Below are 27,950 nucleotides of genomic sequence, written 5' to 3'. Positions count from 1 at the left end.
TCAGCCGTCACAGTGGGCCGCCAGCGACACCACCACCGGCTTAATGGTGTCCGAGGAGGGGGGCTTGGTGAAGTCGTTGGTGGCATCGAAGGAGGGCCCCAGTTGGGGGATGGTGGCGGCTGGTCGGCCCAGCGAAGCCACCATGTAGAGGAAGTCGGTACGGCGCTGGCCGGTGGGGGTCACGCCCTTCGCCTTCGTGGCCACTTTGGAGGAGCTCTTCATGCTGGAGCCCGATCGAGGGTCCTGGCAGCACAGCAGGGCCAGGAAACACCTGTAAAACTGGGCAAACCCCCAGGAAATAAATGTGACGCAGCGTTAGCTTAGCATAGGTGCTGCAATGTTCTGAACAGCACCACTTTAAAGAGACGCCATGTTACCAATTTTCATATTTATGTCTCACAATAATGTTGCCTGGGAAAATTAGATGGGCTCTTGTTTTATTCATCGTGTGCTGGCGTAGATTTGGACATTTGTCATATATTAAGGCCGTAAAATCCAGGATTTTTTTTTTTTTTACTAGTTTATGTGTGGTTTTTGTGGTGAAAAAGTGCTTCGGGGTCCGAATCCTGCAGCATAATCAACATCTCCGGCCTTGTCTCCAGGGTTTCTTGTTTTCCGGTGGGTAGTCTATGGATTTATTTCAGTTGTGTTTCAGCTTTGGGCCCGAGAACATATCAAAATATGGAGATAAAGGAGGACATCATCAATAATGGGTGGCTGAACGCACATGAACCCAGCAGCATATCAGCCTGTCATAGGTTCATAAAAAGGGAAAACTTCTGGAGAATGGCCAATTAAAGTGCATTATTTCTTCCGGGAAAATTCGGTTTTGTTTTTTTTTTGTTTAATTGTAACGGAATTGCGTCTACCCATAATGCCTTGCTGCCAACAGGTGAATCGGGTGCGCGTTAACGCTGCTGCGGATCGAACCTTGGGATTTTAAACTTCCTTGTGCGGAGCTGGAACCGTTTTGGACGCGACTCAAGACGGATTTAAAAATGTTCTCCAGCAGCAGATGATGTCGGAGTGGAAATCAGCCACGCAGAGAAGCAGGCAGACAGGTGAGCTTTGCGCCACTGTTCCACCGTCGGTTTCTGCCCGTGTCGCTGACTTTTCCCTATGGAATTCTTGATTTTCTGGCTATAAACACTGGCGCCTCATTTAAGTGTAACTCCTCCATAAGTTAGGGAACACACTGATTGATATGCATCAAATTAAAATTTAGACAATCCTCCGACTCTTTTTCAGGGAACAGGTGTGAATGCGTAACGTTACAGAGACGCTGCGCATGCGCGCCCATTGGCTGCTGCAGAAACCTACAGAAAGGGTGAGTTTTGACACCTTTCTGTCTCATAATCGGTCTTTACTGCGTGTAACAGGGCGGTGTGGCGTGCAGGACAAACCTTAAAGGCATTTAAATATATTTTAGACTTTCCTCTGCTTCAAAATGATCTGATAGTGTTTTCCCCCCCCTGTGCAAGAATCCAACTTTTTTGACAAAAAGTCCTTTTTTGGCTTTCTGGTTGTGCAACTGATAATATGCTGCTTGAGCTGAAAGGTGCTTTTTAGCCATTGGAAACTGTTCTCACGCTGACGGAAGTGTTTGCCGACTAAAGAGGGAGAATCCTGATGCTAACGCCGCTTCCCAAACTGGCTGTATCAGTCACGGGAAGGTGGTGAGATGATGCGTTCAGCTGGGAATGTCTCCCAGGTTTGAAGGAAAGGCACTGTCGGCGTACACACGTGTCAAGGAATAATAAATACTGGATGTGGAAGTGTCATAATCACGGTTGTGTTCAGATGTTCCTGTTTCCACCCGGCCTCCGCACGGAGCTGGAGCCCCTGGGTTGCCTGGCTCAGAGCCTGGGCGTGTGTTGATGGACAGAAGGGAAGATTCTGAATAATTGAGGAGCTCGGCTGCAGGTTGAAAGTCTAACAATGCATTCAGGGTATTTGGCCGTGCTTTAAATTCAACGCATTCCCGACCAGAGGCCGGAATCACATCGCTGCTTTCCTCTTTTCCTCGCCGGAGTTACGAGACGCCGCTCTTAAGTAAACGTAGTATACTTAGTATACAGTAGAAGTCACGTATACTTATAGTCTACTACATTTTCTCAGGGGGGCAGAGCATGTTGAACCACAGCCGAGTCGCTCTCTCGCTCTGGAGACTTTAATATCAGAGACAGATATAAATGTGAGATGACTTTGTTGATGTTCAGGGGTGATGGTGATGTTGGCGCCTCCTCTGAGAGAGCGCAGAAAGCCAGCAACAAGGAGCAAACCACACCACGGTTATCCAATTTCTGATCCATTTCCTTTCTGCTCAGTGTTTGTTTTTTCCTCCAACAGCATCACGTCGCGTGTCTGGAGCACCGCCGATGTGCGATCGCGTCCTGCTCTGTGGAGAATACGCCTTCTATTTATGGCCGCGTCCATCTGCACTGAAAACTTGCTGAGTCGCTAATGCCGCCCAACTGTTCCATGAGTAAAATTATCTAGCCGTCAAATGAATTCCTGTTCATCACCTACATCGATAAGTCCCCCAATAACCTCATCGGCCTGTTTACAGTGATGCAGCAAGGCCTGGGCGGCTCTGAACAGGCTGGATTTACGTTAGCGTTAGCGCTGTTGCGTCATGCGGGCTTGGAATAGTGGGAAAGCTGCTGTCCTGTATTCCACATTTACCTCTGACTTCCTTCCGCGTTATAAATGTGTGTTTATGGCTGAAACGCGGGAATGCGGGACATTTATCTGCACTCGGTTCCTGCGATCGCGCTGCATCTCGGGGGGCCTTTGGGACGTCTGCTGGAAAATACCCATAAATAGACTTTGGAAGCGTTTGGAGGACAGATGCTGGGACTTTGACGGGCCAAAGGTGCGTGTCACTCACTTCAAATCCGTTCATGCAAGTGGACGTGGCGTGCGCTCGGCAAGCAGCTCAAAGTGACTTTCAACTCGGCGCAAAGTGGGTCATCTCTACATTTTGGAAAACCGAAAGGACTGAAGGGGGAGGGGCTATCGCCCTGGCTCGCTTTTGACGCCGCGCCGCATCGTTCGCGTCCAACAGGAAGCGGCACGTCCACAAACCTGGTTGAGTGTTGACACGTGCATCTCAACCCCGTGCGCTCTCCTGACCTTTGGGTCGCCGGGGTTTTGTGTGTGAGGAGTCGGCCGGCGAACGCTTCAGCTGTGCTGCCTGAGGGAGGGCGAAGAGGTCAGACAGGCGGGTCGATTCTTACCTGTTCCCAATTAGCAAACCCCTGAAATGAACGCGCGAGCTGCTAGTTTGCGCTTCTGTCTTCAAACCGTCGCTCGAACGTCCTCCTGGCGTTGAGGCGAGAACATGACGGCCGGGGAATTTTCCCTAAACGCTCGAGTAATTGCTGAAATTCGTGGTGTGAAAATGATGACTCGGGGAATTGACTTTTCTTACCTTCGGAACCAGACCCCCCCACCACAAAATTGTGTATTCTACTAGTAAAGTGAGGACATTCTGACCGGTCCTCATAACTTGAAACGTCTGTTTGAGGCTTAAGACGAGGTGATCAGGTTAAGGGTTTAGTGGTGGTGGTTGAGGGAAGAGCAGGAGAATGTGTTAGAAATGTCCTCACAAATACAGAAGAACAATGATGTGTGTGTGTTGCTGAACAGAAGCTCATCTCGGTGAAACTCGGAGGGCATCGAAGGTCGTCGGCTCTTTGCCCAGCGGTGACGGAATCAGCTTGAGTGCATGAAAGTCACCTTTGTCAGCAGAGGTTTGGCTAACAAGATCATTTGGAGCGAATTTTAAGGTTTTTCGCCGTTCCTTCCCCAGACTTGTCGGACATTAGGAGATAATTCTGCTTTCAGAAGTGTTTGAAGTGGTTGCGGACTTTCACCTTCCGCAGAAAGCTGATAACATCCCTTACTCCTGCTTGGAGTCGTGAGGGCACTGGAGTCCCGGCAGGAGTAAACCCACATTTAGTTCCTGTTTACTCACACTGAGGCACCAGATTCTCCCATCAAGCTACACAGCTTAACCTCAGAGCCAGAATATATCCAGAGTTCGCCCGTTTCTCTCTGGCAAACACAGAGAGGCTGATGCCCGCTTTCATCTCCGGCCGTATGGATCATTGCAGTGGGCTGCTTTCAGGTCTTCCTAAAAGAAACATCACAAGTTTCCAACTTCTCCGGAACTCAGCTGCACGTGTGCTGTTGAGGACCAGAAGGCAGGCGCATGTTGCCGGTTTTAAAATCCTGCCATTGACTCCCCGTGTGTTTCAGCGTCGATTTTAAGGTTCTCTTAATGGTTTTTAAATGTCTGAGGGGTTTTGGCCCTTCCTGTGTTTCAGAGTTGCTTCCACCTGAAGAACCCCCGCACGCCCTCAGGTCCTCGTGCCTTTTATCTATTCCCAGAGTCGACATGAACCCACGATGAGGCCTTTTCCCAGTTTTATGGCCCACGATTGTGGAACAGCCTGCTGGAGAAACTCGGGGCCGCAGAGAACGTTGATAATTGTAAAAATGAACTCAAGACCCTCCTGGATGAATAGTGCTCAAGAAATGAAGAGTGATTAGTCCAGTGATACGAAGGTCGTAGGTTCGCGTCCCTGCAAATACACGTGTGTGTGTGTGTGTCCGTGTCCCTTCAGCACTTACCCACAATTCCCTGGGTTTTTCCCCCCGGGCGAATTCCCGAGATCGCGGCCGTCGACACCAGCTGCTACGTGAATCTGTACAGCATTTTTAGTCTTCAACTCGCCTCAACTCACAGTTTCCATAGTAACGGGCTGGGAGGAATTGAAGACTGAAAAAGACATACAGGACATTGGGTGTCCCGCTGCTGTCCCGGTGCGGGGGCTCGTAGGGAAGCTCGGACCAGGCAACGCCGGGTCCCACGTGTGGGACAATTTAATTTCCAACTTTTTTCAAAAAGAAAAGTAACTTCGAAGACTGATGAAGCGGACTTCGGATGTTCTGCTTCACTTAACGGAACAAGATGGAGATTACAAAAGCAGTTTTGTCCATCTCCCCCGGAGCATCGGGGACACTGTTGGTTAGGTTTTCTCCTCCGTCATGAGCTACACTTATATAAATAAGTTGGGGGCTTTTTGGTTCATTTTTTAGTTTAAGGTAAAGACTTAAAACTTTTCTGCAGCCTATTTTAGTTGTGTGTTTTTGAACCCCAAAAGTAATTTTAAAATAATTAAAATGCGCTAATGCTAAAGCTTTTTAGCCGTTCGTTTTCATTTGTTTGTCGTTTTTAACAACAAACTTGTGTTATTGCGGCAGTGCTTTCTTTTCCACGTTAACTCCACAGGCCAACGCCGTTGTTCTGGACTGGGAACGGGGCCTTTAATCACAGCCACCGGCTGGAACACGAACAGTCATGGGGAATTTCTTCGCATAAATATTTGAAGCCAATCAGTGGTCAAAGGGGGCGGGGCCACCGACAGATGAGGAAGCTCTCCCTTTAACTGTCAGTCAGGTTAATGTGTTTTTACTGTCTCGGAGTAATTAAACCTTGCCTAATTGAATCTGGTATGAACGCAACCGCGGCATTGAGCTGATGGACAGTTTTAAAACGTCCGATATTGGAAATACTGCAGCAATTAAGGTGCGTGTGGAACCTAAACCAGCTGACGGGATGAGAGTGACAGTTTTCCTCCTCCTGAAGTCTCAGCCTGCAGCAGAGAACCGGTTATTCTCTCACGGTAAAACCCAAAATCCAATTTAGCTACAGCGCGCCCTGCGCGGCTAAAGGTAAACGACATCCTTTCTCAACCGGGATGTTCTTCGATCTGCCGACAAGGAAAAGTGTTTGTCAGCCACCTCTTGTGAGTGGAAAGAAGGATTTGTGAATTGCTGTGCAGCAGCAGCTCCACTCTAAGACTGTTTTTGATTAAAAACAGGCTTTTTTTTGAAAGTATTAACTGGTGGGAAAACTTGCAGCGTTTTTGTGAGACAAAAGGGTAATAAAAAAAAAAGTGTTTTCAAAGTTTGCAGCCTGGATTTACGCAACCAAAATGAACCCAGAAGCCAAACAAATCAGGAAATGCATCAAAAAAAGGCTAAATTAGCTGGGGGGGGGGGGTGTCTCTGTTGTGCGTTTCCCTTCCTCTGCTGATTTGTTCCGATGGTGCACAACGGTACCAACGATTTAAAATGTCATCAGAAGCAACTGAAGGGCCCTATAATCTCATAACGCAGCCATTCTTTCTCTTCATTTCCCTGTTGGGGTTTTTTTTTTCCTCTTCACCCGAGTTGCAGGTATTTTATGACATAACGGTTCCGAGGTCCGTGATGGAGCACGTAGTTTAAATTCAATCACTCATAACGATAGAAGGCAACAGGAAAGTGGAACCTAGTTAAGTCTAAATGGAAAAGCCCATTAAGCAGTTGCTGGCCTAATCCTACTGGGCGAAGCTGCATCCGACTGGTTTGGACTCGTTCCTCATTAAAAGTGACTCAAATTCGCCAAAGACCTCCTCTCAGAAGAGTCTAATCTAATTCCAGGTTTAAGAAGAGTCTCCCATCGTCTCCATTGAGTATCAGATCAGTCTCGGGCCGGCTAGACCTGAAATTGCCGAATAAATTAGATGAAATAAATTACAAACCGTCCGAGCGGGTTTAACGTGAAAACACGGCGGCGAGGGCTCCCGAGTTACCACGGCGACATCTTTAGGGCCTGCTGTGATTAATTATTCAGGCTTTGTGCACCGTTCTTCTTAATGATTTAGTGTGATTTACCACCGGGGGGGGCAGGGTCGTTCTGTTTGTCACCAGAGGCCAAGCCAACAACACGTATATGATGCTGGAGTTCACCGTCTCCGGGTTCTCTGAGCCTCCATCCAGGACCCCGCAGGTGGTGTCCGAACTGTCCGGAACGCACGTTCGACCTTTTGTCATATTTCCTACACACTCCTGTCGAGGGCACTTTTACATTTTTAAAGTTTTGTTTCTTATAGTTTCTATTTTTGTCTTTATTGATGTTGACTAATGTAAAACGGAGCTAGCTATGTTGGCAGATGAGCTAATTTATGTGTGTTTACATGAGATCTCTCAGCACAAACGTCCTTCCTGGATTCAACAAGGCCTGAAAATAAGCGACCCTTTGGTTTAAAATCACTCCGCCTGCGTGAGAAGTTGGAATTGGTTAGCTTCAGCTAAGTGACTCAAATTGGGACAAAATAGATTACATTTGTTATTTGTCTCCTGAGAAAACCCCATTTTCCAAACTGGGACAGACCTGTGGGAAAATCCGGCTCTTTTTCTCGTTGGATTAATTGTTGCTCAGTTTTCAGCATGTTCCACAAACGCACCGTCACAATTAAGGTCTTAAGTTTGGAAACGCGTCCCCTCGGTCTCTGGGCCGCTCACCTGTTTGTTCATGAAGACGTAGATGATCGGGTTAATGACCGTGCTGGACTTGGCCAGGACGGACGGGATGATGCTGGCCTCTGGTGTGACCAGGTCTGGCGGACCGAAGGTGGCCAGCAGGGCCACCACGCCGTATGGCAGCCAGCACAGCAGGTAGCAGATGACCATGATCACGACCATACACAGCACCCGCTGCTCGCGCTTCCTGCTCGTCGAGGCGTTGATGCCACTGACCTAGAGACGGTGACGGGAAGAAGAGGAGTGGTTAGACGGAACGGTAATTCACAAGTCAAAAGCCCGTGTCTCTGAAGGCATCACGGGGCCGATGCCTTCAGAGACACGGGCTTTTGACTTTTGCTGTCCGGAGGCTTTCGGACCGTCTCCTGTGGGAGGAAAGGTTGGATACAAAAACCAACGCAGGAGTTGGGTCAAAGGAGGTGAAGTGTGTGTGAGAGTGTGTGTGTGAGTGTGTGTGTGTGCCAGAAATGAACACAAGAGACCACAAATTAGGGATAAAGTGAAGAGCGAATTTGTAACAACATAATCGACTCGCTCTCAAACTGCCTGGTGCAGTTTTGTTTGGCAGGTACGTGCACTTTTCACGAGTGTGGCAGCAGTTTAGCATCGTTTAGCTGTCTAGTTAATCGTGTCTTATTCAGATGCTGGGTCCGATTACAGATCTGCCGGCCGCGGCTGAACGAGGCGTTCGCTGTCCTGAAACCTCAGCAGCCTCATTTGTGCAGCAACATCTCATCAGTTGTCACTCAACCCCCCCCCCCCCACACACACACACACACGCACACACACACACACACACGAGAGACACTGACAGCAATATTGCATTCAGTGGCCTCAGCACCGGCAGATGTATCCCAAAAAAAAAAAGGCAGGCAGACACCTAATCATGAAGAAACACACCCGTTCCCCCATGAGCACTGATTGCATAAACCACTGTAACATAAGCCATAAGAGCCAGCCGGCTACCGTGTGGTGTTTGGGTGCAGGAACATACACATTAATTTTGCTTCCACAGCGCCAATGTTTGCATTATTGTCCTAATGGGACACGAATAAAAGCCCCTCTGTTGTGGCTGACTAATTAAGCTGCGGCTCTGATTGACAGCCTGTCAAGAGGGTGCAGATGAGTGTGTTGGCTTCATTGGCCTATTTCTGTAAAACTCGACGGTTAGCTGCGGTTTTTGTCTTTGGCTGAACCTTGAGGTGTTGCTGTTGTCAGCGAGGGTCGCTAAGCTGGGACTGAACGCTTGCTTCGGGTGTTTACAGAACGGTCAGAGTGGACGAGTCTCTCTGGCCAAAGCCACTGCCGCCAAATAAATTTGTTTGGACTCTCTCTGCCATCGTGTCCGTCCGATGCCAGAAAACCAGCTGGACAAACCCCCCCCAAAACTCAATAAACAAATTCCAGCAGATTTGCTTCTCAGAGGCCAGATCCATCACCTGCGCTGGTTGTTGGTGCGGCGCCACCTATGTTCGCATCACAAGAGGTTTGTTTTTGACCGACGTCCAGGTTGTCCCTGTGGGTAGCACCGGACAAAAGGCTTCCATTTGGGCTCTGATTAAACAAATGAAGTGGCGGATATCATGGACAAATTGAGGAAATTGAGTGCGAGCGTTGGATGATTGCAATCAAAGACCGGGCGGTGGCTCGAAGGAGTAGCTCGCTAATCGACTGCCCTTTCGCAGAGGCTGTTTTCTTACCACCACAGCTGCATAAATCCAGTGACGCCCGCTGCCACATCGGGTCCGAATAGAGTTGCCCTACAGGCAGCAGTCCAATGTTGGACAGAAGGACAGGGGGCGGGGTTAAGTCAAGGGGTGAATATTTCAGCAGGATTCATGGCAAAACTGAACGCTCATTAGCTAATTTTCCGCCATGGCGTCAGGATTGTTGTCCCCAGACGACCGTCAGCGGTTACCTCATTTAATCTGTGGATGACAACGCGGGAATGAGTTTGACCCAAGGTGAACGAACGGTCAGGAAATTTAGGCTGATTTGTGGTTCCGTGTCCCAGTTTCTCTTACACATTTTCAGTGTTGTATGGTAGAAAAGCTTAAAGTTTAGAACGCTTCTTTGAATCCAACAAGAAACAGGTGGTGCCGCTGATAATGATCCTATAGATTTTTTGGTGTTTATGTATTGGTTGTCCTGTCTGATGTGTTCGGATCTCGATAAACCTCCTTATCAGTTGAAAACGAGCACACGCGACACCTCGTAATAACAAATTAGTTGCGTTATGCTAAGGGACACCTGCTGTCAGTCACAGTGATTTAGCTAGCTCACCGAAATGCTAAACGATTAAGCTCTGAACTTATCTGAGACCGGAGTCGACGTCAGAGGCGTGAGGACAATTGAATAGGTCCAAAAATAAACTTATTTACGCTGCTACAGACTTGGGATATTCTGGATTTTGAAAACGTGTCCACGCATGTCAACTGCTATTGATCGCTCGCGAACGTCAGCGAGCGGATTATTGACATGTTTGTCCTGTCTGAGGACTGTCCACGCTCAGAATCGGGGACGGCTCCTTTCCCGAGCACAAGACACTGAAAACGTCAAAAATGCAAATTTGTGATGTCAACTCTGTAAACTGCGACAGACGGTAAACAAATTGGACATGTGAGCAAATGGAGGAAGAGCGCGTGGGGGGGACAGTACGGGGGTCGGGCCAAACCCTGGACAGATCAGTGGGGGCGGGGCCAAACCCCAGACACATTGAGAGGGGCGGAGCCAACCCATGACAGATCGGGAGGGGCGTGGCCAACCACCAGGCATAGCGGGAGGGGCGGGGCTAATGCCCGGACAGCCACGCCTGAGCCGTCGCTGCCTTGTGGCTCCAGTGTTAAAATCATTTTGCATAAAATCCCGATAATCCAAATAAACACAGGAAGTATGTGAAACCAAAACTTCCTCACCTACACATTATTCCCCTCGAAGCGGAAAGTTATTTTCCTCCTCCAAACGGAGACGGCGGGATGATCCACAGCCTGAGACGGCTGCCGGTTTCAAAGCTTTTATTATTAGCTCTGTTCACTCGGAGAATCCGCTGGTTTATATTTAAGGGAAATGCTTTCTGGAGTCCGGCTGCGGTTGGAGCTGCGGCAGGAAATGATTAAAATTTGAGCAGGGAGCCGAGCGCAGCACTGGATGAGGGAAATGTGATGTTTGACGGATGTTCTCAGCAGATCCGTCCTACAGACCTGCTCCGGAGAGCTGCAGTCTGAGCCTTCCATGACAGTTCCTGCAGCCTTGATCCGGGAGCCTGTCAGCGGTTGATGGAAAGGTCTGGCAGAGGGCACAACAAGTGCCGCACGCTCCTCACCTCCCCGCTCCTCGCTGCCTCGTTAGATTTAAGAACAGCTGTTCCCATATTTGTCTTCTTAAACTCTTCTTGATTTATATTGAAATTCTGAAAGTGTGGAAAAGAAGCTCCAGAGCTGAAAATTGAACTGCGGTTTTTTGCACATTTAATTATAACTGACAAACATTTGTCTTCATTTCGAATTCAGCCGGCTCTCCTCTACTGCTGCACCTCAGCCGCAGCCTTTAAATTATGATTTATGTGAAACGAGCATGCGCGCAGATCTCGTTATTATAGATTTTTAGTCTAAGTCATCATTTTGAATTGGCTACAAATTTGTGCTGACATCAGTTTTAGTTGTGTAAATGTGCAGACTCAATCATAACATAAACGTTGACTTATATAAACCTGATCCAAAATACAACTTCCTGGTGTTTGGACAGAGAATAATCCCAAAACAGTCATGTCCAAAGTCCAAAAATGTTGCTTTAGCATTTGTCACACCCAGTGAATCAGTGCTAATGCTAACTCGCTGCTATGGTATTATTTAATAAAATAATGCACTGAGACACAGACTGAGGCAGTGGCTCCTACAACAGATGCCCAGAACTCCACAAATCGCATTATAAAATGCAGATGGATTTTAATTATTTAGGAAAAAAAAGGAGTAATTTTAAATGTCGGGGAGCAGCTAATAGGATTTAGTAGCTGGAGAAGGCAACAGCCTGGTGGCAGTTGTGGGGAGGGGAGGGCCCCTGTGGCTCTCCTAGCTGCTACCTGGCCCCTGTCCACATCCGGCCGTCAGATGTGGACAAACACTCGACAGCCTCAGAGGAGAGGACACTGCAGCCGGGTGGCATTGGACAGGCAGGAAGGGGAGAAGGTGGTGGCAGATACTGGAGACACAGATTCAGTTTCCCAGGTTTCTGCTCTCCTGTTTCATCCTAAATTTAGTCCACCTGTGACTCTGCAGCGCGCTGCAGTGAGTGAGGTGACCTGCGGGGGCAGCAGTGACCCTGTCTCCAACAAGAAGTTCAACAGCTGTTGCGATTTCGCCACACATCTTAATTTGTGAGTGAGCAAGGAAATAAATAACAGAATCAACACCTCATAAAGTTTTTATATATTCCTGAGTAGCTCGCTCGGCTCTTGTCGGACTGGAGCTGCTCATAACTGGAGCTGGAGCCGCTTTTAAATGTAAGCTTATTCCTTTTGTCACTTCTAAGGCGCAGCTTGAGAGGATCTGCAGTCCAGGGAATTTAGGGAAATTGAGCCGTTCGATTGTAACATTCCTTTATTTATCACTTCTAGCATGAGACTTCACCCCTCACATCAAAGCCAAGTCAGATCGCGGCACCAGAAGGATCCGTCCTTGCCGGTCTGATCACACTTTGAAGCTTCCAGTCATCCGCTGCCTCGCTCTGGCAGGAGGAAAGAACCAAACCATCCCCACCAACATCTCAGAGAAAAGTTTGAGCTCCACGTTCGTCTTTCAGGACAAAAGTTCAAACTCATATCCGCAAAACAAGAAGTTTGTGTTTCCCTAACGTTCACACGGAGCTTTCAGGCTGTTTTGTGTGGCAGCTCTGATTGACCGAGGAAACTACAGCCGTCGGTCCCATTTGTGGCAAATTGGCTTCAATTGCATCGATTTGTCGGGTCATGCAGCCACACTCGCATGTTAATTGTCGCAACTGCGATGTGTCAGTCACGAGGCTTCTAGAGAGGCAACTTGTGGTGGTTTCACCTGCTTATAAACCTGGAGAGAACAAAACGAACGTACCAGGAAGGATCCAGCTTCAGAAAATCACACTCAGGTGGGGAAAACCTTTTAAGAATGCTTCTTCCCTGTATTCCGGCTCCTGAGTCAGTCCGGAGATTCTGCCAGTGCAGTTATTGGCTGCTAAACATGATTGATTGCAGGGTTTGTGTTAGCTGCATTAGCCCCATAGCGGCCGAGCCTCCCGCTGCCCTCTGCTGCCTCCCAGAAAAGGACCCTCTCAGCAAGAACCCTCAGCGCCTCAGTGAGTCTCTTTAAAAAGACACTGAAGTGTGCCCCCCCCCATCCCCCACTCCCTCCACCTGCAGAGGTGCTCTCGGGGGGGGGGTTGCGCAATTCTGAGAGAGAGAGAGCAGGGGGTCTGTAGATCACAGGGGTTGACAAACGCCTGAACACCCAATTGAAGGTGAGGTTCATGCAACAATATTTGGGAGACAGAGGTGTGAATGTGGAGGGTCATGTGGGGGGTCTGAGAGTAAAGAATGAGGGTCTGAATTGAGGACCTGAAAAGTTTGAGGTGCCCCCCCCCCCCCACTTAGATTACTTTTAGTTTGATCTCCGGTTGTTCCCTCAGCTCCTGGAGCTCCTCATCAAGTCAGAAAAAGAGGAAAATGAAAATGGGGCGAAGAATGTTCTGACCTGCTCAATCGAGTGCACTAAAGAGAGGCATGAAAACGACTGGAAATGGATGTTCAGCACAGGAGAAAAGAACCGAGGCGACCTCAAAATCCTGCATAGAAAGGGTAGCGCCATTCTAAAAGTAATTGCTGATTGCTTTAATATTGATTCTACAGATCTGCAAATATTAGTTTGATGTTCAGTGTGTTCAGAAAACTATTCCTCTTCTTCTGTGTGTCCACTCAGGTCACAGCTCATTTGTCCTGAAACTGCACAAGGTTTTTAAGTCACAATACTCATTTTTACTGGGACTTTATGGACATCAGTCTGTTGTGATGCCTGCTCGGCCAGAGACCGTCAACCTCACATCCAAGCAGTGGTGCTTCGCTGCAGATGGAGGATTTTTACATTTTGTTTTGTTCCAATTCTGGTCAGTGTGTTCTTTTGCTACATTTATATCAGCTGCAGGTCAAGGATTTGCTCCCATGCGTGCAAAAACCCTGACGTGAAAACAAATGCATTTGTGAAACAACAGATGTTTTATTACTTTCCCCTCGCTTTCAGATGGTTAAAAAACATATTTGTTGGGGATTGGAAACATCCGGCAGGCCGAGCGTTTCGAACAGCGGCAGTTCCATAAGTGATTACATGGAAATGGGTCACGAGGAACCCAATCAAAGCTATAATATATGTGCTGCCCTATTTCCAATACAGAAATCTCATGTGGTATATTAGATTTATATCCTCGGGAGCTGCTCAAACACTGCCAGCACACATCCTGGGCTCACCTGTGGGTGGTAGGAAAACTGGAAAAAAGCCTGATCTGGTGGGATAACAGCATAGCTGTTTATTACAGATTCAATGAATGGACTGGTGTGTGTGTGTGTGTGTGTGTGTGTGTGTGTGTGTGTGTGTGTGTGTGTGTGTGTGTTTGCAGACAGATGGCTGCAGACACTCGCTGGGCCTTGAGAGGCCGTTTCATGTTCAAATTCTCCAATTAGGCCACGACTTATTGGGTCGAGACAGGTGGAGAGCCCTGGCTACCAGCAAAGGAAAACAATGGACAGATTCTCATTAACAGTTCTGTCAGATCAGAGCTGGAAGGACTTTTTAAAACTATCCTAAATTTAGTTCGCTAAATTAGATTTCTGTTCCTTTTTTTTTTTTTTAACTCTTTAAAAGATGCTTTGTTGTTTTTTATTTGTTGTTAGAAAGATGTCAAATACCTCAGTTTCTGTTAGGTTAGTGAATGATCTTCACCTTCTTGCTTTATTTAGCTTGTGAGTTTGTCAGTGTGACCGACTTAAGGCCCTGTCACACTACTGGAACTAGTTCCCAAGAGTGCTAGTCCCCTAGTCCCCCTTATTTGCGAAGTATTCCCACTATAAAAAAAAAGAAGATTGATTTTAGCTATCGGAGGGCATGTATGGTGGGCTATTTTTGCTCCTCCTTCAGGGCATGGTCAAATTTTCTGTGGGACAGAATCAAGTCTCGACACAAACTTAATTTAAAATGTATTTATTGATGTCTTAATATACAATTCCGGGGTTTGTTTCATAGATATCAATACCAAATCTATTATTTATGACTTATCGACAAACCTTTCGCATATTATAAATCTGGCTGGCCGCTGCCTCTGAACTACGCAGGAATAATATGAATAGCTTGATAAAGGGAATTGGGGAAACACTGACTGATGTTAAAGCATTTCAATGTTTGGAGTGAATGTCTCACCTCTGTAATGTGCCTAATATTTGCTGATCAGTTGATTTAAAAATAATCAAGAATTTGCTGATATTATTTGTCAAGAAAACCTCTCTAATACCCTGTAGACCTCCTGTACCCACACATCTTGTTTAGTGCCTTGGGACCCATATATCCTGTAACCCAGAAAGTGTGTGTACGTGTGTGTCTGTTTTTTTTTATTTTTATTATTATTTATTTATTTTTACAAGGTCATGCAGACGGTGCACAGAACAACGAGATAGACAAGGATGTAATTACAAACATGCCCTCTTCCCTCCTGCTGAAAAATCGGATAAAACAAACCTGTTTCTAAATAAAAGATGAAGACTTAATCATTGATGTTGGTCTAAATTGGATAAACGTGGGCATTGACTCCTAATTATTCTCATCCTTGACTCTTTTTAGTTACAAAACACAATTTAGTTCTCTGTGTAGTTTCAGTCTGCAAGGTCAGAGATTTAAGAGGGCAATTCAAAGGTTTTTTAACCCATTAGTGTGTGTGTGTGTGTGTGTGTTTTAAACATATTGGGAGGTGGTTTCTTAAAATAGGTCTGGCCTGAGTACCATCAGGGTTTGGTCAGTCTATCTTCAACTGACCTGAATGTTAAAAGCTATATTAAGAGGAACTGTTGAAAAGCGTTGCCAAGGGCAACGCTAGCTGATCTCTTGATTGGTGGGTTGGAGAGGGAGGGGAGGGGGGGGGCAAGAAAACGGACAATATTGAATAAGTGTGGAAACACAGACTTCTATTGGTTGCTGCTGAACGGTGCTGGGGGGGAAGTCATTAAAAAGTAATGTGCTGAATATGGACCCGTTTTTCTCTAGTCCACTCATTTAAGACTGGTCTTGATCAAGGTTTCACCCTGTTAAAAGCAGCTTTTTTTCCTCCCAGGGTGGGCTGAGACTCTGGGTTGCTACATCAATAGTGTCTTTGTGAATGAGGAAACTGTCAGAATTCCAAATCATTGTCCCACCTTTTCTGTGTTGTGTCTTCCTTAGCACAACTAACTGTTTCCTGTCAGGCATCAACGTCCGTCTCACTGTTCTACAGAAAGCGGCACACTTCAGGTTGCTTGTGGAGAGGCGAGGAGGGGCGGAGATGCTGGATGTGATGATGGCAGCTGAGACAACCAAGGTGAAATAGATGGATGATAATTGCGCGGGGAACTGGAAGGAATATTCAGAGAGGGCAGACAGAGGGCCGGGAAGAGTGAGGAAGCGAGGAAGGAATCGCAGTACTGCAGGAAATGAGCCGCAGGGCGGGATGTGTGTGGGCACGCGGAGTAAAACACACACACGCAAATCCATCAACAACATTAGAGAAACTGAGCTGGATGGGTGATCAGATGGTCCAGAGAACAGAGAAGGACAAATGAAAAAGAGGAATCAAAGACTACGATCAGCAAGAGGACCAGTGGAGACCAGACTTGTAGCTCAATACAAAGAAGGGCAGAGCTTTATTCTGGGGCCAGCGTGGTGGAGAGCTCATCTGTGTCCCCATTCCTGACACAGCGGCGGATAGCTCTGACCCCCCCCCACCAGCCTCATTGTGAAACAGAAGAGCTGCTCGCTTTCGTTCCCGAGTTTGATAGAAAGCATCTCGACAGCCATGGCCAAGTTTGCGTGTTTTCTGAGTGGAAAGGTTTCATTTATTCTATCTGTGGTTGCCTAAAGAGCACGAGAAGTCCAAAAGGGCGTACGAAGTTGTAGGTTTGAGCGGTTTCAGTGTGAAATTGTTCGAAAAACGTTTATATTAAGCCACAGGGATCACAACCTCACAATCCTTAACAGAAGCACTATGAAATATTCATCCGACTGTTTTGCTAAATAAGCTGGCACTCGCCCCGTATTTACATACTCGTCTGCACGTGCTTGATCGTTCCTGGTGCTCCGAGCCTCTTTTTCAAACACCAACCTGGAATATTTGGCTTTGTTTTCCTGACAAAATGTATAACATGACTGTTTATTGAAACGTACCTTTATGAGGCCCCTGTGGCGTTACGAGGTGGACATTTGCATTTTGCGAAACCAGACACCCCGGCTTGGGTTGGGGATGATGCGAACATGATGTTCTCACTAGTGGCTTTAATCCACAAACACCCTTAGGTACAACAGTAGTAGTTGGAAGCGCACCAGAGAAGTGGTTGAAACCCAAACTGCACCACCTAATTTGCATTAAAAATCCCCCTCCGGTGAGTTTGCCATCTATTTTTGTAATTGCAGGTCAGACTTGGCAAATAGGCAAGGGTAAAAAGGTACGCTGGTGGCCTGGGAAATTAGCTCACAACCTGCGCAAGGTCACCGAGGGCCAACACCAAATTACGGCCCCGCGGCCACAGTCAGTCTATTTTTTTCATGCCTGCTTCCTTTTGGTATCCCACCTCCCCCAATCACCGTTGCTCTACCTCCATGTCACATGGCCTCCAGCGTAGTGGAGAAATATTAGAGCACTTGAGAATCTGACATCCAGAGAAGCATGAGCAGCATAATGGAATTCACAGCAGGGGTAATGATGCCGAGTGCAGAAGCCGGCGGTTATCTAACCAAAAATCTTCCTCCGTGAGACGAGCTGGATGTGCTCAAGTGCTAATCGGGTCCTTTTTGTTCATTTCATTGCACAAATTATCAGAGATGTCCAGTGTGTAGGTTTAACTAGCATCTAGCCGCCACTCATGCTATATTTCAGACCAAAGGTGCGTTGTGGGGTTTGGTATCGTACTCAAGGACTTCAAGGATGCAGTGGTCAAAAGTGTTAGCATCACGGGCTAACGTGAGCTGCTAGGGGAGAAACTGGTGATGATGAGACTTTGTCTTCTACTCTTTTGGCTTATTTTGTGATGTAAAGTTATGATGATGGGTGAAGAAAAAGGTCATTTAGTCATTTAGAGGCCAGATTGAAACAAGAAGATGGTGTTCTGTTGGCCAGACAGCCCAGCATCCGGCCGAGTGAGACGCTACAAGGTGCGGAGAGCCTCTTTTATAGAGACGCTGCAGCTCTGCAGGGTAAGCACAGTTCACTGGTTCCACAAAAACAATCGCGCTCCAGTCGACATAAAGTGCCGCGTGACTGCTAGCATCCTCCAGGCTGCTGAAAACTCATCTGTCACTGAGCAGCGACCGTCGCGTTGTTAAAAACGGTTTGAGACGAGAGATGAAATGAAACCCCGTGATTTTCGGAGGGGAGGAACGTGAAGGCACCAGGAGCCACGAGCTGCTGGATTCTCCTCTTTGTTGGTTTCCATTAGCGATATCTCTGCTCCTCCACTGTGTTTCGCTCTATTGTTGCGGATCCACAACGATAAAACACGTTCGCTCGTGCTCTCCTGACCGTATCAGATGGAACATTACGGCTATTTTGGATTCATTTCTTCTCTCTCTCTCTCCGCTCTGTGTTGCATTCAGGTGTCACCACTTCAGAGGCTGGTGTGTGTATTTGTGTGTAGACACAGGTGTTCCGGGACTGAAGCACCCCTGAAAGTACAAACTCGCCGCCCTCAATCACAACCGCTGTCCTCTGCAGCGATAAAGACCTCAATTTCCCATCACACAGAAAGCAATAAAAAAGAACCCCATACGTGCACACGTACACGTGTACAGACACCGAACAGAGCTGAGCCAATGCAGAATGTCTTTTATGAAGCCATCTGAACGATTCTCTCGCTCAATAAAACCTGATAAGTTGCACTCAAGATCAAAGAATTTTTGAGGGGACCAAAAAAGATCAAAGGATTTCTGCATCTACGATTATTAAAGATTCTTTTAAATCAGAAGTCTTTAGGGAAACACGAGCTCATCATTTTTGCCGCCTCTTTTTGCTCACTGTGTTGGTGATCTACTAAAGACGCTCATTCTTTTTTTTTAAGTCCGTATCGATCCAACCACTGGATCAATGTTTCTGTGGCAGCTGCTCCTTCGCAGCTCCGCCTCCTCCCACAAACCTGTAGGTGTTGCAGAGGAGAGCGGCACTCTGAGTCTGCAGATGCACAGCAAAGCCTGAAGGACGGCTAGATTAAACCCTGTGGAGGAATTAGAGAGCAGACGACTGTGGCGGTAAATCTAACTTAGATTTAGAGGCTTCGTTAGCCTCACCTTTACCAGAGCTCCGATACGTCGTAAAACTTCGTAAAGTGTCTAATTCCTAAATGATGAGGGCCGTGTTTTTATATCACGTCGAATATTAAAGATAAATGTCAGCAGTTTGGATTAAGTTTTATCATTTAATATAAACTCTGATGGTGTTTAGAGGAAAAATGATCAAAAGTGCCCCCCCCTTCCACCCCCCAAACCAATTACTGACCTAAATGTCAGCGTTATCAAAGGCAAAAAGAAATCAGCAAAAGCCTGAAATGTTAGCAAAAGGTAATAAATGCAAACCAGTGATGAGGCATTTGACGCAGCAGGTTTTGCATTGTCAGGGTCACAGAACAAGGCGCGCACGCACACACACACACACACACACACACACACACACACACACACACACACACAAACATTATTCACTGTTTACCTGAGCACACATAAAGGTTGCAGAGATGCAGCTGTGGAGGAGAATGTTTTGATGTGTTCTTGCAGACTTTTGGGTTAGTTATTGTATCTCTGTGTGTGTGTGTGTGTGTGTGCGCGTGTGTGTGTGTCCCATGGGGATCGTTCTGGTGTAAAGCGCTGACCTTGGCAGGAGCCACCGTCCCCATGGGTCCCAGAGACTGACCCTACTGATGCAAATCATCATTTTTCCTGTGTCTCATTAGGACGGTGGTGACATTAAAGCTAGAAAGAGGTCAAAGGTCAGACGGTGTTCACTCTGTCATCCAACTGTGGCCGCGACAGAATCTCATAACTCGCAATGTCAAAGGCGGAGCAGGTCCCCGCGGCGAGCGTCCTTGGAGCTAAAATCCATTTAGTATTTACGTTATCAATACGACCAGTCGTTGCCGACGGGCTGTGTGTGCGTTTTATTGTATTTATGTTGTACTGAGAGGTCAGTAACTCTGACCCTAACCCTGGCCTCATGGACCACAGGAACAGTAGATTTTGCCTTCGGCTCTGAAAGTGAAAGTTTAATTGTTGTTGTACCGCCAGCAAAGCAGAGCAGAGAAAGCCTGCGCTAGCCTGCCGCTACTTAACCGTTTGTTACTTTTATTGGCCCCGTCAACAGTTTCATGGGCTGTTTCGCGTTCTCTTCGACCTTCGGACTGCGACCGTTGGAACAAAGAGAGTTTCTGTGATTTTTCAATGGGTGGTTGTGAGCGGCGGAGGGATGCTGGCGCCGCCGCCGGCAGCGTAGGAGCGATGGATAAGGTGGAGGGGGCGATGCGGCGCCGCTCTGAAAGTCGTTATATCCGCGCGGCTAATTTATTCCTGGGAGGCCAACGAACGCCGGTGATCTCTCGAGCGTTTTGCTGCCGCCGTCGGCCTTGTTTGAAAGTGCCAAACGATGCCTAACAGGGCGAACGAAGGCGCCAATTAAAAAGTATGATCTATATTGAAAGATTTTCCATCAATCTGACTGAATTGGTCCGCAGCATCGATCCTGAGCGGTGAATTGTTGTCTTGGAGTCAATATAGTAGCTTTGCCCTTTCAGGTTAAGTCCATTAACAACAGAGTCGATGGAAAACAATTATGTTATGATTGTTGCTCTTGTTCTTTTGTCTAAGTGCTGCAGAACATCTGTGTGAAGTTTAGTTTAGCTCATCTAAGGGAGCCTCTCAGAATATATCCCACGGTAATTAACACACACACACACACACACACACACACACACACACGCTGGCTCACCTGTCTGATGGCGCACAGCAGCTTCCCGTAGCAGAACACGATCACCAGGAACGGCACGATCAGGCAGAAGACAAACAGGCAGATGATGTAGGAGATGCTGTTGGTCGTCTTGGCCGTCCAGTTGACCGAGCAGGTCGTCCCCGGACCCTCGGGGCCGTAGCTGCTCCAGCCGAAGAGCGGCGGCACCGTCCAGACCAGCGAGTAGACCCAGGACAGGGTGATGCCCAGGCACACCTTGCAGTAGTTGGACGGGTCGGCCTCGGTCGGGGTCATCATGGTGCTGTAGCGCTCGAAGGACAGGACCGCCAGCGAGATCAGGGACACCACTCCTGCAAAGCGGAGAGGACACGCACACGGCTGACGCTCAGGAACACGGTCTGTGCGGGCGGGGTCTGCGTTTAGGACCTTGGACTGTGGGAGAGAAAACCCACTCGGACACAATTATGATCTGAGACCATTGATTTTTCAGCCAATCCAACTGAAGGCGGACCGGCCGTTTCGCCCCCCGAGGTGCCGCTGCTGGTTCTAACGGCGCGTTTAACTAAAGTTAGTGACTTCAGAGAAGGAGAAACCCGGCAAGGAACCCCCACTACTGCTGGACACCCGGATTTAAGCTGAGCGGCCGAAGGAAATGAACGGTTCAGGAGCCAAATCGCACCAAGCTCATCAATCACACGTGGCTGCCAACAGAACGAGCTCGCTGGTGTTTATCGATCATGTGACTAACAGAAGGTGAACGATGGATTCTGGGCTGCGTGGATCTGGCCCAGACTGGGCCCATGCCGACTGCTGGTGGGAACATTAAATTCTGGGGGCCGACGCAACACGACTCAGTCACCTGATCACCCCCCCCATCCCCCCCGAGTCTGGCGAGCAGATTAGTCATATGAAAAGACATGATGTCAACCAGGACATCATGTGATGGGCCCAGCGGAGCGGTCCGGCCCGTCATTAGCGCCGAAGTCTTTATCTTCTGTCTGACGTATTACAATGAGATGACTGGCACGTCGTCCCGGCATTCGAATTCAGCGTCGGCCACTCATCCGTCTTCCTCGACGGGATGAAAGACGCCACGGTGATGCCGGGTTTGGTGTGATGATGCGAGGATAACGGAGGAGAACATCTCTGTTGTGAGTCTGGGGGGGGGTGGAATCACATTCCTGATTCTCTGTATCCCATAGAAGACACTTTTGATGAACACTGATGCTTCAAATCCAACTGCAGGGTCTCGGTCCTCGCAGGTATAGAGAAATATTTTACAGTAAAATGTCTCAACTGCTTTTTAGGCTGGGGAGGGGGGGGGGGTTATATTTTATAAAAATAACCATAAAATGCTGTCATCTGTCACCACCAACATCAGGAGATTTGCCTCCTTAGTCAGCTTAAAACGACTAAACTCTGTTGCGCAATGTCAAATTCAATAAAACTTTCCTGACAAAACACAAAATACTCGAACAATTGCGTCACAGAATTAGGTTTGTTGAATTTGCTTCATTCATTTGGAGAAACGTGAAGCAAATGTTGCCACTTTTTCAGCCTCACAGCTAAAATGAGCCCAACTGGCCAACTCATGAGCGCCTGGACCAGCTGAACACGAAAATAAACATGAGGGTTAGGATTCCTCCTTATAGGGTTATAATGAGGAAAAAGGGACAAAAAAATGAGCATTCTGAAACCTGAATTATAGAAATGTACCAAAAAATCCTCAGCCAAATCATTAAATACTCCTGGTATCCGCTGCGATGCATAAAAAGGCCACTACGGAACATTAACAAGGTCAGAAATCGTGTTTTTTGGAGGAGAACGTTCGGAATAATGTAGCGTGACTCTTTTGGCAAGCTGCTCTTTTTGTGCAAAAATAATTATCCCTAATGTGAGACTGGAAGCGGACACCTCTCATCCACAAAACATACCCCGTCCGTGCTCTGAGACTCATTACGCCGGCTCGTTATCTGCCTGACTCGCCCTGACCTTTATGGCGGAGAGCCATTCTTCTGGGTCTGAAGCTTCTTCTTAAAGTCTCAGCAAATCAGCCTCAAACATCAAGTGTAACGCCGTCTGTGTTTCCTGTCTATATAAGTACGTGAACCCGCCTGTGGGGGGGCTTGAGGCCGTAGCAGGAGGTTAATCCAGAGCCGTCCACCAGCCAACGCGGAGAACTTTAACGGAAGATAACAGCTAAGCGAAGAGGAGATGTAACGGACCAAAGTGAAAACGGCTAATCAGGCGCCAGAAGATCCCAAAGAACGCAGGTTCCTACTCGCTTCTCCGCGGATCGGCGGCGGTTTCGCGCTCTTGGCGCGGAATCAAAGCAGCGGATCTTCACTTAAGACATTCAAACATCCAGAGCGTCGCAGGCTGAGCGCCGCCGAGCGAAACCCCGGGCGTGGGAAACCGGGTCGGGCTCTTGTCATCGGCGCTGTCGCGTTAATTTGGAGAAACACGGATCACGGCGGAACAGCTTTACACAGCGCCGGAGACGAAACAGACAGCCATTTGATCACAGCTGCACGCAGCGTTATTCATCTTAAACAATCAATTTCACTTTTCCTTCACTGGCTCTCCTTTTTTCCCCCTCTCTCACTTTTTATGAGCCTATTGAGGAGTTACTCATCCATAACCAATGAAGGCTGTAATGATGCCTGCAGGCTCCCTCGCTCACACACCACAGCCTCCCCGTCTCTGCTCGGGGTTTAGCCGGCGTCCTGTCAGACAGATTTTTATAAATTGGCTCCTGGTGGATGTGAGACGTCTTCAGACGGTGCTTAATCTCAGCGTAACGGGGTCGCCGAGACGGCCGATACCATCGGGGCATCGTCCGGACGTGGAAAGACATCAGAGGTCAACCAGAGCCGCCCTGGTGTGTTCACACTTATCTCGGAAGAGGAGGGCGGAGCCAGGTTAGGTTTTTACATAGCGAAGGAAGAAAAGTTGGTGAAGTTCGCTCAACTACGACTTTGAGTCGGTGCTTAAAGCGACAGCAATGATTGAGGGAGCTAGTTGCTAATGCTAGGTGCGCTCGGTCACGTTGTTCTTCGTGGATGGTTCTTCCCGTACGACACAGGAAGTGAAGCGTGATACTCTCGCGGAGAGCGGCCCTGTTAGCGGGTCGAGGTGTGTTTCCTTGTGGTCCAGCAGTCTGAGGGAAACCTCTTCATCCCCAGGACCTCCAGAAAAGTCAGGGAAGCAAAGTTTCTCCGACTGCAGCTGTTAGATTCTAAACTCCCCCTGATTTCCCAGTTGGTTTAACGGGATCGGGGCTGCAGCAGGTGCCTGATCAGGTGATCACAAGTGTAGCACCGGCAGGTGAGAGGAGATGATGGACGGAGCGACCAAAGACTTTAAACATCCGAAGATTCGACGCGTTCGGGTGAAGAAGAGCGAATTCTGAGCCCTTATACGGCGTCGGCCTGTCACCAACATCACACGCGCTGATCTCCATTTCTGCACAGCTTAAATATTTCATCCTGTGGGACTCCGCTCGCTAACCCGACATCTTCTCATTCCCGGCTTGAACTTTAGAAATGTGGTTTTATGAGAGCTGACCGCGAGCGTACAGTACCGGCACATAACTCATTCATGGCGCTACTGCGGATGGGAGGAGGAAAGAAAACATGATGAATTATTGAAATGTGACTAAAGCAATGACAGTTGTCATTTAGCCTGACAAACACGGCTGCTAAGAGTGCCGCCGCTGCTGTGGGAAGTGCGTGGAGATTAAGGTTCCTGACATCTGTTTCCAGCTGCATTCGGATCACGCGCGACGTGTAGGATGAATATGAGGTGGATGGATGTGTGACTCCGACCGGCATGTTTATCCACAGTGATGCCGAGCAGCTGCAACCAACCATTTCCTTTTCTTCTTCTGCTGCCGTACTTCCAGGAAAGGTCGGAAAATGAGACGTTTTCCTCACCTAAAATATTCATGGCCAGAAGCTGAATTATCAAGCGAGGATTGCAAATCAAAATGAGGCGTAATTGTAAATGCCACACTGTGCACATGGGAGAACACTAAACTGCCCGTCATCCTCAGAAACTACCCTGGAATCTGCTGGTGCAGCCTGCAGTTGCTGCCCATGACCTGCAGGTGTTCACTGGGGGTTTAAACACCATTTTGTGTCAAATTAGCCTGACTGAGTTTGGCTGTTAGTGGCGAGCAATGCCAACAACCAGGACGTCGTATACGGTTGCCTCCAAACCGACGTAGGCTCCTTATGGAGCCAATCGGAAGGCTCTATTCCTGGACTGTATCACCTCAGTGATGCTGGTAATGTGTCGAGCTGAGAGGCTGTCAGCCATACACACACTTCAACACTTGTTAATTAACAAAATAAACGCCCTGGCAAAGTCAAATCTAAGGTTTCTGGGTGGCGCGAGTCCATCCTGCCACCGTGGAAGTGTCCAGAACTTGTTTAGGTATTCATTGGCCAGTCAAAAAGGGACATTTTCTTCCAGAACTGCTGCCGGCTGAACAGGAGCTTCATTTTAGGGTTTAAAATTGGATGCTTAATTTATGCCAACGAGCCCGATTCGAATCCACTGGGAATCACACGTCAGTGTAGAGTCTGTCACAGACCCCCTGTGGTGCCTTTATTGTGATGCAGAAGCTGTCGGTCCATCTGCACTTGCCCCCCCCCCCCATCGGACCTGCACGGGTACCTAACCGAGCAATGATGCAGCCTCCAGGTCACCACTCAGCTGCATCCTAACAAGCGATTACGGCTGCTCACGATCCGGCACCATCCCAGACAGACAAACAGACCCGGCATTAATGGACACATGGAAGCTTGAAACACGCCAGCGACCCGCTGTCACGCACGCGGAGCACCTGCAGACGGTCCAGCGTCTCATGTAGCAGCAAACGAGCGCCAGTGCGCGTGTCACCTCGGTCTGATCTCCCCTCTTCAACAGACCTTCACACCACTCGGTCCAGGTTAAATAATCCGTGACCTTAATAAGACCACAACGATCCCCGCGGCCGGCGAGTTGATCACGCCAATTATGGGGAAAGAGAAATAGTCGAGGCGTGACGGGAGCGCACAAACATCGCCGCGTGATTTAGAGATCGAACAGCCTAATTGGATTTTGCGCGGCCGACCTCGGTGCGCAAATGAAGCCATTATTTTCTCATTATTTGGCCCGATGGTCTGCGGCTTTTCACAGAAAGTTTGCCACCCTTATAAAGACGCGCCCCGGCGCGCTTCGGAGCCACACACAGTCAAAAATCCAACCTTGTAATTCTCCGATTTCATCCGTAGAAAACGCGCAACCGTAGCGGGGCACGAGCAGAATGTAGACATAAAAGGCGGATAAAATGCAATATAGCCTCTACTCACCGAAGAGGGAGTTGGCGAAGCCGTACCACACGCAGCCGGCTTCTCCTATGAGCCACCGTCCCTGCGTGCTGGCCGCGAAGCTGAACGGAGTCCCCAGTACGCACACCAGCAGGTCGCTGATGGAAATGTTCATCAGCAGCAGGTTGATGGGCGAGCGCAGCATCTTGTAGCGGCAGAACAGCACGAGCACCAGCAGGTTGTTCACAAGTCCGAAAGTGCCGATGAAGCCCAGGAACACGGACACCACCAGGTTCCCGGTCGGAGTGAGCGTGGACCGGTCGGAGCCTCCCGCCTGGTGCCCTTCTGCGGCGCACACGGCTCCGTTGACCCCTGCGCAGCCGCTCAGACTCACGTTGGATACGATCATCGCAGTCCGGCGGCGCCGTGACGGCGCACGGAGCGGCGGCTACTGTTCCCTGAGCATCTTATTAGACCTCACTGCGGCAACAGGAGGAAAAGAATCCGGCAGTCCGACACTTGTTGCAGCGGAATAAAGGTTAAATGCGCCGGAGTCGAGTAAAAAAAAATTGCTTTTGAAAAGTTTGGTTTGGGTTTTTTTTGTGGGTGTTAAAACTTTGTGTCTGGATTTAATTGGTTGGGTGGCTGGAAAAATATATTATTAAAAAAATAAAATAAAATAAAAAACTTTCTGCTCTGTATTCCACCGTGTGGCACTCTGCGACGCGCTCTTTCCGCCGGTGCTGCCTCTGACAGACACCTTCCTCCCCCCGTCCCTATTTAAATTATCCTTAGACTGGGGGGGGGGGGGGCGTCGGTGGAGCCCTGTCCAGACCTTCGCCATGTGGCTCAAACGCAGCGCAGCGTTATCAGATCCCACTTCAAAACTTTGTGGAGCTCCAGTTTCCAACCCCCCCTTCCCAACCACCACCACCACCACCCCCAGGGCTCCTCCCCACTTCCGCTTCCGCCCTGCGGGGTGGAGAGGCTGCCGCGCGGCGCTGTCCGCGGTGCTGAAGACGCGTCTCGGCCCAGTTTTTTTTTGATGTTTGACCCTCTTTTTACAGTTTTTAATAAGAGATCAAAGCTGCTTGGATTCATAGTTCCGCGTAGCAAATGTGGGATCAAAATATTCAAATTTTTACACGTTTTAACTTCTCTGGTGTGACCCCGGGACTCCCAGGATCTTTTCCTTCTGCACTTCATCCCATCAAACCTATTCAGATTTCCGGGCGTTTGTTTTCAGTTGTTTTTTAATTTTATTGAGCCGACGTCTGAATATCAGGAGCTGTGGTTTTTACCCCCACCTGCGCTAAAAGAACCAATGTAGCAGTTTCTGCCTGGAAGGATGAGCAGCAGTAAAATGGTGAAACGCTTGTGTCATCTGCTTGTGCATCTTGAGAGACTCGGCGTGCTGCCCCATCCATTAATGAAAGCAAAAGTATTCTTTGGAGCAGTTTTATGCCTTGCTTATAGTTGTAATGTTCTGTGTTTTAGCCAAAATATAACAAATCGCTGATACATAAAGTGCTGCCGCGGGCCCGATCAGAGGAACATTGTGTTCAGGACTAATTAGGAGGTTCTGAATTATGAATGTTTGCTGTATTTATAGCCGTGATGTTCAGACAGGAGGGTAGAATTTAACCGTTTCCTGGAGGCTCGTTTGCCGCTTCAGGGTCACGAAGGGTCGTCAGGTTGATCCTGGGTCCGTGAAGTCTGTGTCAAAACGTCCGGGAATCTGAGATTAGCAGGTATGTGATTGGCTGATTCCAGACACTGGTGACGTGCCACATAAACACACAGCGTAACAACACGGCTACACCCTGGCGAGTCGGGCTCGGCTATTAGCTGCTAATTAAATGCAAATCCTTGCGGTCAAGCTGTGGTGTTTGGCGTCAAAGCGCGACTTAATTGCAGAGGAGAAAGTCTGCCCTCCGCAACACTTGACTCCGCTAACGCCGAGCTCCAGAAGCGGTCGGCGGGGACCGCCGTCACGGCCTGTCCGAATCCCAACCCTCCCAACAGCCCCTTTGTCTCGCTGAAGGTAATTACCTGTGA

At 48.4% G+C, this 27,950-nt stretch overlaps 1 protein-coding gene and 1 long non-coding RNA gene across 3 annotated transcripts; one reads left to right on the top strand and one right to left on the bottom strand.

Annotated features, from left to right (window-relative positions):
* Positions 1-26,301, bottom strand: tmtopsa (teleost multiple tissue opsin a). The gene is given in 4 exon segments (NM_001032606.1): positions 1-279; positions 7,360-7,593; positions 20,599-20,927; positions 25,935-26,301. Coding segments are annotated over 4 exon segments (1,209 nt in total).
* LOC115247882 (uncharacterized) lies at positions 232-21,885 on the top strand. Of its 2 annotated transcripts, none has more exons than XR_003886946.1 (3): positions 232-1,061; positions 1,249-1,327; positions 21,068-21,885. It is a non-coding gene; the product is annotated as an uncharacterized lncRNA (long non-coding RNA). The 2 variants fall into 2 exon arrangements; XR_003886945.1 differs by lacking the exon at positions 21,068-21,885 and adding an exon at positions 2,350-2,511.
* Positions 26,302-27,950: the final 1,649 nt, after the last annotated feature.

Source organism: Takifugu rubripes, chromosome 22 (genome assembly GCF_901000725.2).
Source record: "Takifugu rubripes chromosome 22, fTakRub1.2, whole genome shotgun sequence".
Taxonomy (NCBI): domain Eukaryota; kingdom Metazoa; phylum Chordata; class Actinopteri; order Tetraodontiformes; family Tetraodontidae; genus Takifugu; species Takifugu rubripes.
This window is presented reverse-complemented; position numbering and strand designations above follow the sequence as displayed.